The sequence below is a fragment of the Lineus longissimus genome, chromosome 5 (assembly GCF_910592395.1).
Source record: "Lineus longissimus chromosome 5, tnLinLong1.2, whole genome shotgun sequence".
Lineage (NCBI taxonomy): Eukaryota > Metazoa > Nemertea > Pilidiophora > Heteronemertea > Lineidae > Lineus > Lineus longissimus.
The window spans coordinates 3,665,624-3,683,401 of NC_088312.1; the positions used below are offsets into that span (position 1 = coordinate 3,665,624).

The window sequence follows — 17,778 nt, forward strand, 5'->3', positions numbered from 1 at the left end:
GGGTCTTAATTAAATCAATCCATCAAATTATTTCAATGACAAAAATATCATTACCCACCCTGCCAGAGTTTACATCTCGGAGGCATTAGTTCTCACAGCTTTGGAAAGCAGGAGACCAGTTGCCTGTTCGTCTGGTTTGATATGTCGACGAGGGTTTCATGGGGGAGGATATAGTAGGGTAACAACAGAACATCACCTGAGAATTAACAGTTTATTTACACAACATTCCAAATAGAGATGTAGTCAACTGGAGATAGCCAGCCATTTAACAGTCACATCACAGATATTGCAATAATAGCATAACGTCAAAGAATGAAAAGCGCTATTACAACAAGCCGCGCACAACATTTTAAAACAGTTTTATGGTCTGGTCACAACTTTGCTTGTATCGCTCGGTAAGGCATCATCTCAAGTTTGATGCCACGGGAGATGATATATTTTATCCCTCTGGTCGGAACCCTCTCCCCTCTAAATGACTAGAACAGACTGGCATCAACATTTGAGAAAAGACGAAATTTGGTACGGGAATGAAAAAAATCATCAGAGCAAGCAATTCTAAGATGACCTTCAACTGAATCCATAAAGAAAGATGACAAGAACGGCGAAGCCAACACATTTCAATTTCCCAGCATACCTACCAAAAACAACCATATCAGCCTAATCACGATCTCTTCTTATCCTCCTTTGCCTTACAAACTCATTTTTGGAAAGTTATTGTTGGTACATGTACCTTGGCGACCGCCGGTAATAATCTCCCTTAAAACCATCAGAAACTCCAAAATTGCTTCTACCATCTCGTCATCAAGAATGCTAACGTTGGGAAAGGAGAAACTAACATCATTTTTCTCGGACAGTTGCACGCTAAGTGGTCTACGATGAAATCGCATCAATGAATGAAATTAGAGTCCCTTTGGCAAGCACCTCATTAAAAACTTAACTATCAAGTTGTTAAGTCAAAGGTCTCACTACCTGTACGCCCTCGTCGACCATGCCTATTTCTCGTCTCAGAGACCTCAAGTCTAAGGAATGGGGACTCGTCACATGATACTCCTCTGCAGGATCACGTTCATCATGTTCGCATCCTTTGTTCCACCAACTGGGATGGTCTAAATCCTGGACTGGCGAAGACGGAGGGGCTGGTGGTTCATGATTCAACCCCGCCGCCATGGCGTCCAGACGCGGCAGGTAGACATCTACGACTGTCCGCTTTTGAAGATTACTCGGTTCCTCTTTGTTCTCGTACATCACATTTTTAACATAAACAGCTCCCTTGCTCGAATTTATTGGAGGAATCTTTCTTTTCTTTGCCCACTCCTCGGATTGAGAGTTCGGCGGCATAGGCACAGGTAAAACGTTTAAGTCCAATGAATTCGTTTGTTGCTGTGGGACGCGCTGCTGCGCCTGAGCTTTTAAAGATTTCACACAGCAGTGCTGGCAGTATCTTTTGGACGGATTACAGTTCATGCAACCAATGTCATTTCGCTGGCCCTGAAAGTGGCAGTTACAAGTATAAGGGTCGTCCCCTCGGATCATAGGGTGCGATAGTCTGTTATAGTTCTTACCCAAGAGCCAGGCGTCTCGATGTGATTGTAATCCTCCTGGGTTAGAAAAGTCCTCCAGGGCGTCCTCCGCTTGAATATCACCTCGATTTTGCACAATTCCCGTGATTATTTCTCGTTCTCCTTTTGTCAAACTTGTCTTTTCCTTCACAAAGAGCCTCCCACTAAGCATCCTTATCCCAGTACTATAGTACTGCTTCATCTTGGCGACCCGTGCCGCGTTTGGATGGCGCTGGGGAAACGCTGGGCGCTCGCACGACGAATTCAATCTGGTGCTTCCGACGTCGTTGAGGCTGTCTGACCAGTCGCAGAAGGTTGCTACTTTGACCCCAGGGGTGGACGTATCATCTTGCTGGAGATACCGAGGTGACTTCTTAGGCGACCGGGGCTCCGTAGTCGTCATCTCAAGTCTCCCATAGGCGGAAGTAGACCGGACAACTTTCGGCCTGAAAGAAGAGCCAGAAAGCAAGTTACCAACGCAGATTTTTATGATGGACTGACTCGGCACCACGAACGCTATAAACCAAGTCGCGGTATTGATTTACAAGCTTGTTATTTATCCAATCAATTACTCTCCTGCCTTTAAATATTTCAACGCAGCCTCTAACTATTGTCTGTTTTGTAAGCTAATAATGCAATTCGCATGAATAATTTTGTTTGTTTGATATAGGTTTTTAAGGTGTGCAGGAAAAATTGATCGTAATACATTGGATTGTGTAGGTTAGAGAGTCAAACGGTTGCCGTGGCCTGAGGCTGTCAGTCAAAAAGATGTTTTGACACAGAAACATCAATAACTCATTATTTTGGTAGGAACATAAGAATTACCGGTATTTGATTAGTCAATTAGCGAATGAAAGTGAAAATTGTATCGAGCAATACGGGTCAGACCTATTCGAGATGTTATTGAAGGATATACAACGAAATATAAGTAACCAGGTAGGCTATTGCATAAAATGTACGACAGGCTGATACTACTGTTTTTGGGAAGCGTTGCGACGAACTCGTGCAGCCCTCTCTCTTTGGCCATGGCCGTTATTTTCGGGAAGGCAAACGTTCAGAGTTTGATCATCAATATTCATAAACTTGTGATCGGAGTACCAATAAAATCTGTAAAAACCACGTTTTAATCTCAGTCAATTGTATATTACTTCCTCCCTTCTTTATAGTCGACTACAGGGATTACATCGACCAATAGAACGACAAGAACCCTCTTTAGTTTTAGGTTCGGTCTGAATTTCAGCTCCTTTCAACAGAAGAAGAAAAAAACAATTGACCCAGCAACACTCATGAAGATATATTCAAACTACTCTTCCGTGAAACGAGGAAAAGGGGCTCGACCGGGTGTTGAACCCGGGACCTCACAAGCGAGAATCATACCACTAGACCACCGAGCCAGTGCATCTACAACAATCTCGAATTGGCAACTTGGCGTCTGTGGACAAATCGGGGTGACAGTAATCCCCTCCCTGGTCATTTCATACCATATATCGTTCAGTAGTGATTTATGATGGATGGCTCTGGAGACCAAAGACCTCACAACAACGCGCACAAGATGACCCTTTGTTGCTGGACACTCTGTGCACATTTTGATTTCATGGTTGAAACGATCATTTATAAAACAGTGACGGCGAAAGAACCTTTCATCAGGGATGTAGAGCATCACAAAGCTTGAGTTTGGCAAGGAGGTTTATGTTACGTCCCATGAGTGAGGCAACTTACCATAAATTCCAGCCTGACATTTTCTCTTGGTTTTTCAAGTCTATCATTTTCATAAGTAATTATCCGAAATGATCCTAATTTTCCGCGTAGTTGTTACATTCATATTCCGTCCACAAACAAGTCTTTAGTGCGTTATAGTATTCCAATTGACATTAAAGGGGTAATTCTCCAGGTGCTACTGACAATTAGATAACCCTTCTGCTAAACATTGAAGGGTCGAAATCTCTCTGTCACCAGTAATCTGCCCCTTTTAGTTCAAATCCCAACTGGTTGTATGACAATCCGCGTGGAATCCACCCCGAATGATTTAGTCCAAGAAAATATTTCGTAACAGAGAAAACTTCGATATTTTGAGACATGGGCAAATAAGTAAATAGTTACGTTGTTATCTTTAGAGTGTCGTGTAACTATTTTCTCGGCCTGATTTAGCGAATTAAGTGGCATTGTAGACATGAAGTAGACATATTTTATGGACATTTGGGATTAATTAAGCATGCAAAATAAACGAAAAAATAAATCTTATTCAACTAATGTTGATATAACTGAGGCTTTAGTTCGTCCCACTATACTTTTCTGCTTGGCTAGGTCTTCAAATGACACCGATATCAGCCATGACACTACACGTACATGTATATACTGGATTATGTCCTGTTCCCACGTATTTAACACTATTTTCATTATTGCTGCATGATGTCATCAAGTGCGTGAAGTGCTTTTTTTGCAAATACCAGGTTTCCCTTACAAAGGTGAGGAAGAACCTCGCTTTGAGGGTAAAGTCGAAAGTCACATTTACCAGAGAGCTTGAAGGCCACGATCGTCGCTTTTCTATCGGCCAGAGTATATCAAATTATTTAGATGGTGCACCAGGTCGAAAGCAACTGTCATATAGCAAAAAACTGACAGAACTAATATATTCATGGATCAAAGGGCCATGCACCGAGGTTAACCTTAGCAACAGCTTTGGGTATGCATTCTTCGGGACCAAACGATGTCACAGTGAGGTGCAGGGTCTGTCGAAAGCCATGATCACCAGTGTCCCTCGCCGATATTCTCTATTATACGTGCAGAAGCCAGACGACTATCTAGTACCAATGATGGTAGAAAGATGACAAGTCAGAAACAACAGCAATCATATCGCCAATTGCTATCGCCAACTTAGTGAAATACTAATTCGAGTGCAAATTCGAAAGCAACGATTGCCATCTAGAAGAACAGGATAGAACTTAATATGTTCATGGTTCAATATCACCAAACCAACCATGTTATGATCGATCGCTTCATTCACAGGCGCTGACAGCAGACGACCGGCTAAGACGGATGCTCATTTCCCGCCAAATAAAGCAACCGAAGACGTCAAGCTGAATAGGTTGACGGGGATGTTGATGTCTAATTAAGAAGTGTGCTGTGCACCATCCATCATTTTCGGAACATTTAATCGGTTTCAAAGATCGATTTAAAGGACACTTTCATCGCATGAGGCTGATCCGAGTTTAGTTTGATTCGAGAATCGGGATTGCGAACAATTGTCTGAGAGAAAAGTTAAGCAGCAGGACTGACTAAACAAAAGGTAACAAAGCAGAATGATAATAATGCATCGAAATGACCTTGTAGTCTTAATCTCTCCTTCAACTTGCTTCGCTTCTGAGACAAGCGCAGCGACAGCGCTTAAAGTTCAGAATGTCTCCGCTAAATAGTGCGGCCATTTGAATGGTTTTAGGCTTAATGCTGATGAATCTGTCTGAGCTCCCCGATTACGAGTGGTAGTGACTAACATAAGAAAAGCACGACTCAAAAGAGGACATTGACGTGAACAATCGTCAGAACTTTTCTCTCCAAAGAGCCATACGTAAAGGCCTGGCTGAGAAGAAGACGAAGAAGAAGAAGAAATGTCCTGGGATAGAACGTCCAGGGAACGACGGATTCTATTCTGAGCTTTTATATGTAATCTCTGAGGCATTAACAGTCTTGACCTCTATAGAAATAAACCATATTCCGAAAGTATATACAATAGAGCTAGACATGTTCTCCTGGAGGACATTTGCTGTGCTTCAACACCGTAAACCCTGTATCAAGAGATCAAGTTTGGATATACCTTTAAGCCAAAAACTAAGAATATGTTCTATATTCTTCTACTATGAAGTATAAAGGCAAATAAGAGAATATGAAGCGGGGAAACGGAACAATCGGAATCACTCGCGCACTCACCGATATCGTAGTTCCTGTCCGTGGTTACTACATCTCGCAGTCGGACACATTTCGACTAAGTCAGATACGGCCATCTCCAGATAGCCAGACTGATTTAAAGATTGTCCCTGAACATCGATAATGTACTTTGTGGCATTTTCCCCATCAACATGACAACATAACTCACACTGCTCTGAATAATACATTTGGTCTTGTTGCTAACTGCCTGTGCATAGCCAATGGAGCGTCAGCGAGTGCCGATGGACAATATTTAGTGCGAAAAACAGCGGGTCAAGAAAATGGTGTATGGCACGCCTGCTGCGTCCTGGCCAGTAATTGTATATGCGATACATGTATTTTGTTTGTAGTGAGATGTAACTTCAGAGGAACTAGTTAGGCTTTGTGTATAACAACTGGTAAATGATACGTCGGAGTATAACACTTACTCACCAGAGCAAATATTACATCATCATATTCAGACAACCATGAAATAACACAAAAATCAGTATAAACATGTATATATCGCCTCGAAACTCCACATTTGGCATGAGTTTCTGTATGATAATGGTCGTCCCGGTGAGGTTTATCTTGGTAACTCAGTATGTCCCACTCATTAGACTTCGGAGATACATTTACGCCACAATGAGCAATGAGATGAAAGACAAGGCATGGACCGGTGAATAATGGTCAACCCGCCTCAGGCAAACCCCACACTAAACAGGCTAAAGGAAGAAGATTTGGAAAGAAGAGAAAAAGGTCACTTCCGATATAAGGCGCAGATTTTGCAACAGCAAATGAATAATCACGCGACATTGGATGGCTATAGCATGATCTCAAAAACGAATTGTCTCTATACAAAATGCGAACTTACGTCGTGCTTCATGCAGTGCAGTTGAGCTATCGTCTAATATCAAACCAGTCTAGGAGGTCCCCGAATAAAAGTATTGCTTTTTATTGCACGGTAGCTCAGCAACTGAGGCATGCATATCTGAAACATTGACCACTGTGTAACTTGTTTCTCTGAAATGCTTTTTACCCTGAACGCATTAACCAATATGAAGCATAAAGCCGACTGAATGTATATCTGACAACCTTAAATGAATATCATTCTGATATTGATAGCCAAAACACTCTGGCAGCCGAGACAAAAGCCACAGACTTCAGGACACAGAAAGCCACTTGTCGACTAAAAAAGCTGTTCTATTTTTTTTAAAAGATTTCCTGCAGTCACCTTATTCTCCGGAAACGTATTTTCAAATCCGGAAACATATTCTCCAATTACCCAGATGCATAATTCTCCAATTACGAATGCAATATCAACTACAGGAGTTCATCTCTGACAAAGAACACAACATTGAAATATATCAAGCTTACCTACCATTACCATCAATGGGAATCGTAATTAGTTAATGCGTGCAATTATATCACTGTCGATAGGTTATTAGCTGTCCTATATGATCAGATCCCTGAAGTACATTTAGGTTTTCGGATTGACAGAAAACAACAATGCCGTCATCTCGCTGTCTTCGTAAAAAGCGAACTTGTGTTTGGCGTACGCAGCAGCACGACACGAGAATGGTCTCGCATACATACATACATATATGTAGCTAGAATTATTGGTTGTGGCAAAAAGCGAAAAATATATTTTCATCTCTGCAAGCCTCGGAAGTTGTACATTTTATGCGGACTCTATCGGCGTTGTGCCTGTGATATGCCGAGACTTGATAATTGGCTCAGCCGCCGATATATCGACATGTTCTTCTCCCTTGTCGCAATGACACATCGTTGATAACAACCATGGTCTACATCGACTAGATTTGGACTAATCCCACTTACCCCTTTCTCGAGGGGTTGAATGACCGTCTGCTGGTACTGGTCGCAGGACGTCTCGTCCGCGGAATCCCCAAACTGATATTTAGTTGGCTTGGCGTCGACGCGCGGACCTCCGATCTGTGGTGAGGCATCGGGCTGGTTGGCCGTGCTCCCCAGGCCTTTGCCCTCAGCCTCTCGAAGACTTCCCGTCTACAGATATAGCAGCAGTTACAGCAAGTGCTTGTGCAGCTGCACAGACTCCTCTCTTCGATGTTGACCGCATCCTGTAATGTGGCCATTGGGCAGGTTGTTTAGGGCCGTTTTGTGGCTACATAGTTGATTGGTAGCGGCGTCAGTCTTCCTGGAAGGAAAGGAATCAGAGTTTTACAACCGACGATGAAAAAAGTGAAACAGTGAATTTGGCATTCTCCATTCGCCTCTCGCTATATAATAGGGTTAATTTCAATTTGACTTCAATATTCAAGAGTGTTAAATTCCAACTCTATATCGATCTTGTTCAGTGATCCTCCATGTAGCGAGGTGATCCGTCAATCTTCATTATTGCTACAAAGCTAAGCTTATGTATCCCCATATCGCACAGAAAAGCTTCGTGAATGTTTTATGAAGTATTTTGATGAGGGTTTTATTATTGCATGTACATCGGCATTTCATTCAATGGGCCGTCTGTATGCAGTCAGGCAGCACTGGTGCATGAGAACATCATGATAGTGAAAATATGAGAGGAGAGTAAAGTGTCGTTATTGTTTACCTACTACATGTATGTTATATCATTTCATAGACTCCCTCATTGTTGCTGACAAAACCGAGGAGACTACTTCTCCGAAATCGGTACTGGGTTACACACCGTGCTGTCCGCCGTGTCCTGCCGGTATAGATGTAGTTTTCCCGCATGTGAGATACGAATCGGAAAATATCGCCAAAGCCACCCGTAGCTTAGCCTATAAGAAGTGTTTTCATACACATGTTTGCACAGTTTCACTCAAAATTCCAAAGTGATTCGCCCAACCCAAGTCATTTTTTTAGCTACGGCCAGGGGATGCGACGCTCCTTTCGGAACTCATGGCCTCCGACGCCCTTTCGACCGCCAAAGAGCACATGTATATATCGGATGTATTGTAGGTATTCACTGATGAAAAGTAAAAGGGCTTATGCAGTCAACTGGCGGTTGGGTGCAGACCAGAATCCTCCAAAAGATGTTATGGTACTTACCTAATTTGCGATTGGGTCTACTGGCCAGAGCTCTTCCATCCGCTCTGCGGTATCTGCGCGTCCGACCCGCCGTGTCAATGGCAACGCGCGATGTCTCAAAACAAACGGTTGAATCTCATATTCACGTTGCTCGACACAGTTAGGCAGGACCACCTCGACCAGTCTCCAATATACATAACATCGGTGTGTTTCGGGTATATTCTCTTACAATCATTATCAATAATGTACCCTGGGTAAACACATTCAGGAGCAATACCGATCCTAGCGCAGTTCATTGATCGACTTTTTACCGCTAATTGGCAGCTATAAGGGGGCCCTTTCGCGCGTTGCTTGTCGAGTCCACGGCTGTGATACGTTTTTGTGATACTTGTGACAACACCGATAGACGGCTCCAGCATTAAAGCTGGTTTTGCCATTTAAATCAACGAACAGGGAACCACTCGCGCCCGGAGACAACCTGCCACCTCGCCGGACTAATCTGTAAACGGATCAGCCATAAACCAATATATTGTATCATCCACGGACTGAATTCGTCCACAGTGGATGTTTGGCTTCCCCAGCGGCGATTAGTGCTGACGAGGTCTAAAGCCGTGATAATGCGAATCCCTTCTTCGCAAGTATTCTTCTGTCGAGAAACTATAGTATACCGGTTGTCTCACGTGAAGCAACCCCAGGCGCATGGCGGCTTGGGCGAAATAGTGGCAGCCCTTATACCCGGGAGATGTTTGGTTTGGGGGAAACGGCAACAGTTAGGTATTAACCAGAATCAGTCATCACAACTAAAACTCCACTGATGAAGAAAAATAGGAAGATACTAATATAGCCCCCTGCCACTGTTCTGTCTTCACACTTTCGAGAATTGTGAATAGAACACGACTTGATAAAACTGCTGACTTTCTGTCGGTGCTGTCTCCCCCATTTTATTTTCAGTATAACACCACATTAGTTAATCGTAACTAGTATCCCCAGCAGACGAGACATTTTTTCAGCCTAAGTGGTATACCGTTGGACAGCCAAAATGGTTAAGATGAATAACGGCTATCCAAGTGAAAATGATGGATCACTCGCGTCGTGACGTTGACTTCCTCCTGGATGAAACCCTGCAATCATCTGATTTCGTTTTGGATTTGACTTATGGCATATTCGATTTATCTGTGGAGTGTGAGGCGTCCGGGAGCATAATACCTATGATAGTTAATGGTTTCGAGGGGCAGTGTCACCTGTGATTACCGGTACATTTCATAGAAAGGGACAGAAGCTTTGGTTGGTTGGTCGGTTGCGGATGACGCGGCCGTATGATGAATACAGGGTGGTCCAACAAAAAAGTGTGCAATCGATTTTATTTTCATAAAATTGCTTTTCACAGTCAAATGTACAACATTCTCCCACCCCTGGTAGAAAAATCATTGCAGAATTACAATATTTGTAGAAGTTATGGCATATTATAATAGCCCGCCCTTTTTTGCGGACCACCTTGTACACCCCATAAGAGGGCGTTTTGCATGCTTTCACCATGAATAGGTTCGGCATCGCGTCACCAACAAAAACTAATATCTGATAACTATCCGACAGTGTTCGTTGACACGCATATCTCTTGAATCGCAGACAGTCAATTCAAAGTTCATGTTGATGATTAATAAATTATGAAGAAACTGCATTCGGTACAAGGAAAAATATGAATTTGAAAATTCGATTTATGAATTTTAATACGTGACCACAGATTCAGCTTGGACATGTCGTCTTGGTATTTGGTTGATCGACGAAAAAAAGTAGTCTCATCGACGCGCCATCTTTCATGGTAGTCCATACATGATCAGTGGAAAACGATATATTGAGAAAAATGTTCCTTGTGGCGGGTGTTCTCTTCTTAACGGCAATACCATCAGAACATAAAATCAGACATCTGGTCAAAGGTATAGAACAAAGTTTCACGTAGTTAGATCCCTGAGGATTTCGGAGTATAATTCACCAAGTAAATGTATTGGAAGACTGCAGTAATGGGATTTTGCACCATCAAATCTTAGGCTGGCCGTCCCATAATGCGATAAAGATGGTAATTGTCTTAGCATAGATATTCTGATAGCAATTGGGCATCGATCGCAGCGCCAATTTAGCAGCTGGCATTATTATATATTATGTTACCGCTTACGCCTTATGGACATCGGTTACTTCGACGCCTTCATGAAACCGAATAGCATTCCGCAAAGATGACGTCACTGCAGCTGCTGCCCTCTATTTCCCCAACGCTGAATTACAGGCAATGTCGGACAAACATGCGGTTTCGTAATGGCTTCAGGCTATCTAACTAGGGCAGTTAGATTCAATCTGGCACATGTCCGAGTGTTGGAAATACTACATAATTGTTCTGAATATTTCTCTCTCTGACTCTATGGTATCATTCATGCTAAAAACAATGCAGGGTCAAAGATAATTGACTTTGAAATAAGCTCAAATGCGTAGAAATAAGTGTCGATGTCCGACTGTCACGTGACTAAAACGTCATCAATATCTTATGCAAATGACCTTGTGAGCTATAAATAGTAACTTCGCGGGATGCTATTCGTACAACTATATAATTCTTGGGTCTTGACTGGTTATGGCAACCGACCGCTAGTCGACAGATCTGGTCAATGTATTCTGCCAGAAGAAGCGACAATCATACTGTCATCATTGGCAGGTTATTAAGTAAATGAACGAACTAATGGAAATGACTTAGGGATAGATTGCGCATAAGCTCCGGGATGAGACAAGGCCAACGCCTAATAACACAAATATATTCATATTGGGCAAGGGTGAGAGTGAGTCTGCGAAGCGGCTGGGGTTGCTGGTCATATTCTGAGCATTCATTGTCTGACCCAAGAGACCGTAAACATGGTCTGCCGTTTGCGAATCAAAGGTTCCGTAATGTTAGGTCAATTGTGGCGTATCTGGAAGCGAGAAAGGGCAAATGTTGACCAATGGAGGTGGAAAATCGCATCTCACGCGTTCTGGTCCAGAGTTACTAATCCAAATAAGTGCACCGAAGTGTGTTTGTTGGAGAACGAAGTTGAAAATATATATTCCTAGTCTCACAAGACTAGGAATGAACCGCAGCCTACATGTCATGTAGGCTGCGGTTCATTTTCTGTTTCCGGGATGAGTCTACTCACACTGGATCCGACCAACTGATGCTCATTCAGGTAGCCTTCTAATGCAGGGTGGAAAAATGCATTGCCAGATGCACTAGGAGAACATCTACTTGCGTCTCCGTTGTACAGTGTAGGCCAAGGTTTAATAATCTTTCCATATTCCACACCAGCGTCGTCTCCAGCCAATCAACTAACGAAATAACGCCACAGGATATTGGGTTAAATCATTAGTGCGAATGATAAAACAACTAGCCTATTAAATCCTAATGAATATACTTTGGTGGCCCCTGATTCGCATACCAATTGTACTCAAAGCTATAAATTGTGTCCTTTGTAGACGATGCGCTGGTTTTATATTTGCATCGGATTAAAATGGTCGCCTGTTCCTGTTTACCAAAGTTAAACTTGTGGTATTTTATCCAGTATCATTCCCATATATCGACAGATTCAGGGCGAAATTCTTTTTCGATCCTCCAAGCAATGTTCACGCTTTGATAGAGGCATTCCGTCCCTTGGCTATCCGCTGTTTACCGTCTTTGATGTTTAGCTTTACCACTTAAGGATAAAAGACTGCATTTATACCAGGCAATATCAATATCAGTGAACCCGGGGCGGACCGAGATGGACAGACAACAGGAGGTGTCTATGACTAAGTGAATTCTAGTATGTAGTCGCTTCTGTGAACTGCAGATGGGTAGACCTACACTCCGACCCTAAAAAAACTTGAGATATTTGAGGGTTCAAAGTTTTTCTCTGTGGTCTAAAGTTGACTTTTGCAATGGTCGTTCATATGTTTCGATAAGTAACTGAAGTAGTTCTTGCACTGAGGGCCATTTTATTTATTGATCTTGTAGTTGCCAATCACTCTCCATAACCTCGCCTCATATTACCACTGTCACAGTTCACGCTGCTATTACAAGTACGTTGTAAAGAAGACAAATGCATACTCTTGGTGAATAATGGCTTATTTTGATTGCCACGTGAAGAACACAGGCTGAACACTTAATCAAGGGCAAATAGTCGTCCATCATATGCAACATAGAACAGAAACAATCAATCGCCGCCATTTGCAATATTCCTATATCGCCGCCGTTTGCAATATGTTTGTATACTGTATGTCAGTCTCCTAGCACTACAGCATCTTTCGGTGTTTGCATTTTCTGCAGATTTTGTTTTTGTATTTGCCATCAGCATCCGAGAAATGAGTTCAAAGGTCTACATTCTACTCACAGAATATAGCACTTCACTAACCGTCTAATGAAGCTGCCGCTTTCTTCAAAGCGGGATTGTGCAACGATTGAACAAAGTATAGGTGATTTGTTTAGATATAGCGCACATTACTTCTGCCACGGATGTGAGTCGTTGATGACAGTGCATTGGGAGTTGTTCACTTGTCACAGAGCACTGCACAGCGGTAATAGGCAAGAAATAGAATACCTCATAGCTTCATGAAATAATCAGTAAAAAATAAAAGAAATCAACTATTCGTCAATTAAAAATTACAAAAAAATAATTTTAATTGACGAATAATCGACTTCTTCTTCAAAATGTTATGGGCTATGATATGCTCCTTTCAGTTCGAAGGACAATGTTGTATTGATTAACAAAGGCTCATCCTGATTTAATTCACGACAGCGCAGGCTATTTTTATTTATTTCTTCTAATTGTGTATTCTGTCCAGGATTCAATTAAGTGCCTTCCCCCGTGTTGTGACACAATAAAAGAATTCAGAGTCCAAATTGCTGTCATTTAGTTGGTCGGTCACGTATCTTAACCACGCGTGGTATCCGGACCTGGCAATCATGGTAAATATATATGCAGAGCGAATACGATACTGTTTTTGTAACGTTCTTAGTAAATAAGCGAACTGTTTGAACAGGTTCGTGTCAAGAACTCAACTTTACTGTTTTTAGAAAATAAGTGTAATTGCCAATAATATTATGGAGGCTGTTGTCATTTTAATGTTAATTTTTTTCTCAAAATGAAAAAAGCTATTTAAATTCTCATTTGGATTTCCTACACCAAAGAATAGAATGAAGTACCTCTTTTGCATCATTTCTATAACGTCGTCCTCCAAATATACAATACAGATAGAAATTAACAGCGTAGTTAAAGAACCAGATGTTCGCCAGAGCAAACGTGCCGATACCAAACCTCAACTGCCAATATTGCTGAGTCATGTCATAAATGGCCGCCAGTTCCGGTAGCTCCATGATTGGATCAAACACACGGAACGGAAGTGTCGTCACGACGTAGGCTAGACTAACAAACATCAACATGACTGTCAGGTGTCCTGTTTCTTTCCCTTCCTCTTGGTTTGCTCCTGCAGTCGCTTTAAGTTTTCGTCTGTTGATCGAGGCTTTCCACAGCGTGATAATGATACCTAAATTACTACCCAATATGATGGTAAATGGACAAACAGTCCCAACCAGTACACTGAATAGTGACGCGGTCTTCTCTATTTCTATTGGTACGTCATACAACAGCATTCTTACGCCTGGAAAATGTAGAACGCAAAGTAAACGCAGCAAAATAAACATAACCAGCCTCGTGTTGTGATGAATATGTTTTAGTCTTGTCTCACATACACTTGAAAAGGCGAAAGGTATCAGAAGAAACCTTGCAAAGGTGGCTCAAAATTTTCCCATTCTCTTACAAAATCAAATGTGGTTCATAGGATCCTTTCATAGTAAGGTTGCTCATTTTCAGAGTTCAGAGTCAATGAGAGAGTACGAGGCTGTGGAAGGACGGCTGTCCATTCTTGACAGTGTTGTATTGAGGAGTTCAATGCTCATGTTCTTACCCTTCTTAACCAGTGACTTGACATTGGTAAGTGCCTCGATCGGTACGTAACTCTGTTGTGCCTTTCAGTGCAAGTATGAGGTGCTACAAAACCCCCTCGATTGCTCTTACCTGAACTTGGATATTCCACGTACTTATACACAAAGAACAGATGCACGTTGATAACCATTAGTAGGATCATGGCGGAGATGGTCAACTTGGCCCTTCTTGGGGTACAGAGGCCTTTGGCAGCCATGGGGAAGCGGACAGCGACAAACCGGTCGACCGACATGCCTGATAGGAAAAGGCCCGAAAGGGAACTGCATGTCAAAATCATGTAGCCATGTACTCTGAAAGTAAGATGACAATTCGTCGTCAGTCTTCGTACCAACTTTTCGATGAATATAAGTTGTGCTCTCACTGCTCTTTGGTTGAAGGGCAAATATTTTACGCCTAAATGAATCGAAAAAAAATCAAATCCAGATACATTGTATTACCAGTTAGAATAATAAGCAGAACAAAACTTGTCTATCAAGCCACTCATTACTTAGTATTCATGCGACTCATGTAATCAATATAAAGTCGCTTTCGTTGTCTTCCTTGTGACAACCTCTGTATTGATGGACCCCACCTCAATCGGACGGGTGGACTGGCGTAGCATGTTGTCCGTTCTAGGATTTGGCTCTATCTCTGTATTCTTAATCAAAGACAGAACCCTGATTAACAGACCTTGCCATAATTCCTCTTGTAGCTTTAGTCGTGATTCCATCAAGTTGACCCGTGTTGAAAATTGAATAAAACCAGAGCAAATCTAACAGGAAGATTGTGTCAACAACGGCCATAGCAGTCATATAGATACATGGAGACACCCTCCGGTTGTGCTTTCTATTGGCTACTATAATCGTCAGAATGTTGCCGGGAATTCCAAAACAGACGGGAACGCTCCACACGTATCGAGTCAGTGCAACGAAAATATTCCGCAGGAATGGAAATTCTTCTTGCAGAGCGACCTCCAAAGTTGTCATGTCGTTCATCGTCGTATCTGCTCAAAGCGATCATTCTGAACTTCCAGTCGAGGTATTCCCTGCGTAATCACTCCGCACAACGAAGCTCGAGACGGCGTAGTGGAGTTACGAGGGTCGAGATGATAGCGATTAGCATTTCAGTTACTCAGTGTCACGGTAAAGTGGATCTCAGAAGGAGCCACGTAATACAGACCTGTCAAACCTGTGGCAACTATTGTGGAAGCTGCTGCAAGTGAACTAGAGTCCGGTCGTTTCTTAGTCTTGTCTACCGCAGTATTCGTGTTCACCAGTCACGGTTCCGCCTTGCCGTTAACCAGATTGCGAGAAGCTGCAGCAGGTGAGAATGATGGCATCAAACAACCATGTTGTGAGGGCTACCCCATACCCACCTATTCACAGCTTTACAACACATCATGCAGGAATCACCAGGCTAACTGACGCGGAAAACCTGAAGCAATGCCGAGGTGTATGCATCCGGACACAATTACATCCTCCATACTTCGCACGGATATGTCAGCGACACTATTTTGAAACTAACTTCTAAATATGACATTCGATCATTGGTGGCGGTAAGTTATATCAATCTCAAACAACATGCGGTCACGGAGATTAAAATAACAATAGCAGGATATTTCGGGTATGATATAGTATTTTAAAATACTACAAAATGTGTAGTATACATGTATATTTACAATGTGCATGTACTTCATTTATGCATCCTGATTGAAGTACAACTCCACGAGTAAATGCTTTGTACTTCTACCACCGGTAAACAATTTTAAGTAAAAGGTTTTACTTCACCTTTAGGCATACTGATGGGTGAAGAATAAATTTCACTATACGTTTTTATGTCTTTATTTCGCACAAGGAAGAAAACAACCCATAACTTCTCTGGCATCATTTCTGAATCGTCTTCCCCCTCCGATGCAATACAGATAAAAGTTTACGGCATAATTATAATACCAAAGATTCCCGACAGCAAAAGTTCCAATCGCGAACAACAATTGCCAATATGGCTGACTCATATCATAAATTGCCGCCATTTCCGGTAGCGCCATGATTGGGTCAAACAGCCTAAACGGAAGTGTCGTCACGACGTAGGCTAGACTGACAAACATCAACATGACCGTTAAGTGCTCCGTCTCTTTATCACGCTGCTTTGCTCCGTCGCCGGCTTTGAGCTTTCGTCTATCAATGGCGGCTTTCCAAAGCGTGATTATGATTCCAAGATTACTGCCCATTATTACAGTAAATGGGCAAACAGTCCCAACCAATATACTGAAAACAGACACCATCTTTTCTATTTCCTTTGGTACGTCATACAGTAGTACTCCTACTCCTGAAAAAGCAGTTGTTGGCCTTGAAAGCTTGCAAAAAGGATGGCCGTGATAATGATGATAACAAAGTGGAATCCTCGGCTCGGGGCTGAAAAGTGCTGTCCTTAATAGAGAGGTGTCCAGATCAATACTGTTGAAGGGTGTACGATGTTTTATTTTATGCATTATAAGATGACAATGTAGCCGGAAGTGATGCACTTCTGTCATGCTGTTTCGGGGTTTTGCAAAGGATGACGTGAGTTTTTCCTTAAAAACGGACAGGGCCATCTGAACATTCGACAATGTGCTTTATTGAGGTTAGTCGGGGGCTAAACTGACTCAAAAGAGAATCCCGTAGTAATTTTGTCACGTTACGAAACATGAAACGTATCTTAACCTTACCTGAATTTGGATACTCAACGTATTTGTACACAAAGAACAAATGGACATTGAGCGCCATGGGTAAGATCATCGCTACGATAGTTAGCTTGGCCCTCCTTGGGGTACACAATCTTTTGGCGGCCATCGGGAACCGGACAGCAATAAACCGGTCGACGGACATCCCGGAGAGAAAAAGGCCCGAGAGGGTGCCGCAGGTATAGGTGGTATACACATGAATTCTGAAAGTATGATCTTATTGGAGTTGAAATCAACTGCAAATATATACATGTATAAGTGATACAGGGCATGGGCTGCTTATTCGACTGACGATATATCGTTCGGCAATGCATGATTATAAAACCTTTCTGGGTTGAAGGCTTTTTTTCAATCGGAATGATGATGATATATGAATACTTCGTTTTTTGTATTGATATAGCTCACTGTGATTTAGAGGGAGAACTTGTGCGTGGGGTTTATGTTACCAGGAGGATAATGTACCTATTCGCCTCTTTCCTGTCCTGTAGTAGAATGGCTGGGATAGTTTATCGTATTGATCAAGCTCACTGTGATTTAGAGGGAGAACTTGGGTGTGGTTAGATTCTACTGACCTTATAAGAGCGAGGGGAGGGAGGGGGGGGATGAG

At 42.4% G+C, this 17,778-nt stretch overlaps 2 protein-coding genes across 2 annotated transcripts; both read right to left on the bottom strand.

The window, feature by feature from the left end:
* Nucleotides 1–114: 114 nt before the first annotated feature.
* LOC135488308 (uncharacterized) lies at nt 115–8,577 on the bottom strand. Its single transcript, XM_064772866.1, has 3 exons — nt 8,505–8,577; nt 7,299–7,635; nt 115–2,005 (listed from the first exon to the last, which is right to left on the bottom strand). Exons 2-3 carry the CDS (start codon nt 7,571–7,573, stop codon nt 949–951), a joined length of 1,332 nt encoding a protein of 443 aa, XP_064628936.1. The 5' UTR covers nt 7,574–7,635; nt 8,505–8,577; the 3' UTR covers nt 115–948.
* A 3,321-nt stretch (nt 8,578–11,898) lies between these two features.
* On the bottom strand, nt 11,899–16,004 carry LOC135488326 (growth hormone secretagogue receptor type 1-like). Its single transcript, XM_064772885.1, has 3 exons — nt 15,143–16,004; nt 14,546–14,763; nt 11,899–14,129 (listed from the first exon to the last, which is right to left on the bottom strand). The coding sequence occupies exons 1-3, from the start codon at nt 15,445–15,447 to the stop codon at nt 13,636–13,638; spliced, it is 1,017 nt and encodes a 338-aa protein (XP_064628955.1). The 5' UTR covers nt 15,448–16,004; the 3' UTR covers nt 11,899–13,635.
* Nucleotides 16,005–17,778: the final 1,774 nt, after the last annotated feature.

What these genes read in the sequence shown, in the direction of transcription:
- LOC135488308 (XM_064772866.1), bottom strand. Translation starts at nt 7,573, where the DNA reads ATGGCCACATTACAGGATGCGGTCAACATCGAAGAGAGGAGTCTGTGC. An exon ending in TTCAACCCCTCGAGAAAGGG is followed by an intron (nt 2,006 to 7,298) that starts GTAAGTGGGATT and finishes CTCTTCTTTCAG; the next exon opens with GCCGAAAGTTGTCCGGTCTA.
- LOC135488326 (XM_064772885.1), bottom strand. Translation starts at nt 15,447, where the DNA reads ATGAACGACATGACAACTTTGGAGGTCGCTCTGCAAGAAGAATTTCCA. An exon ending in ACAAGAGGAATTATGGCAAG is followed by an intron (nt 14,764 to 15,142) that starts GTCTGTTAATCA and finishes TCTTACTTTCAG; the next exon opens with AGTACATGGCTACATGATTT. An exon ending in CGTGGAATATCCAAGTTCAG is followed by an intron (nt 14,130 to 14,545) that starts GTAAGAGCAATC and finishes TACATTTTCCAG; the next exon opens with GCGTAAGAATGCTGTTGTAT.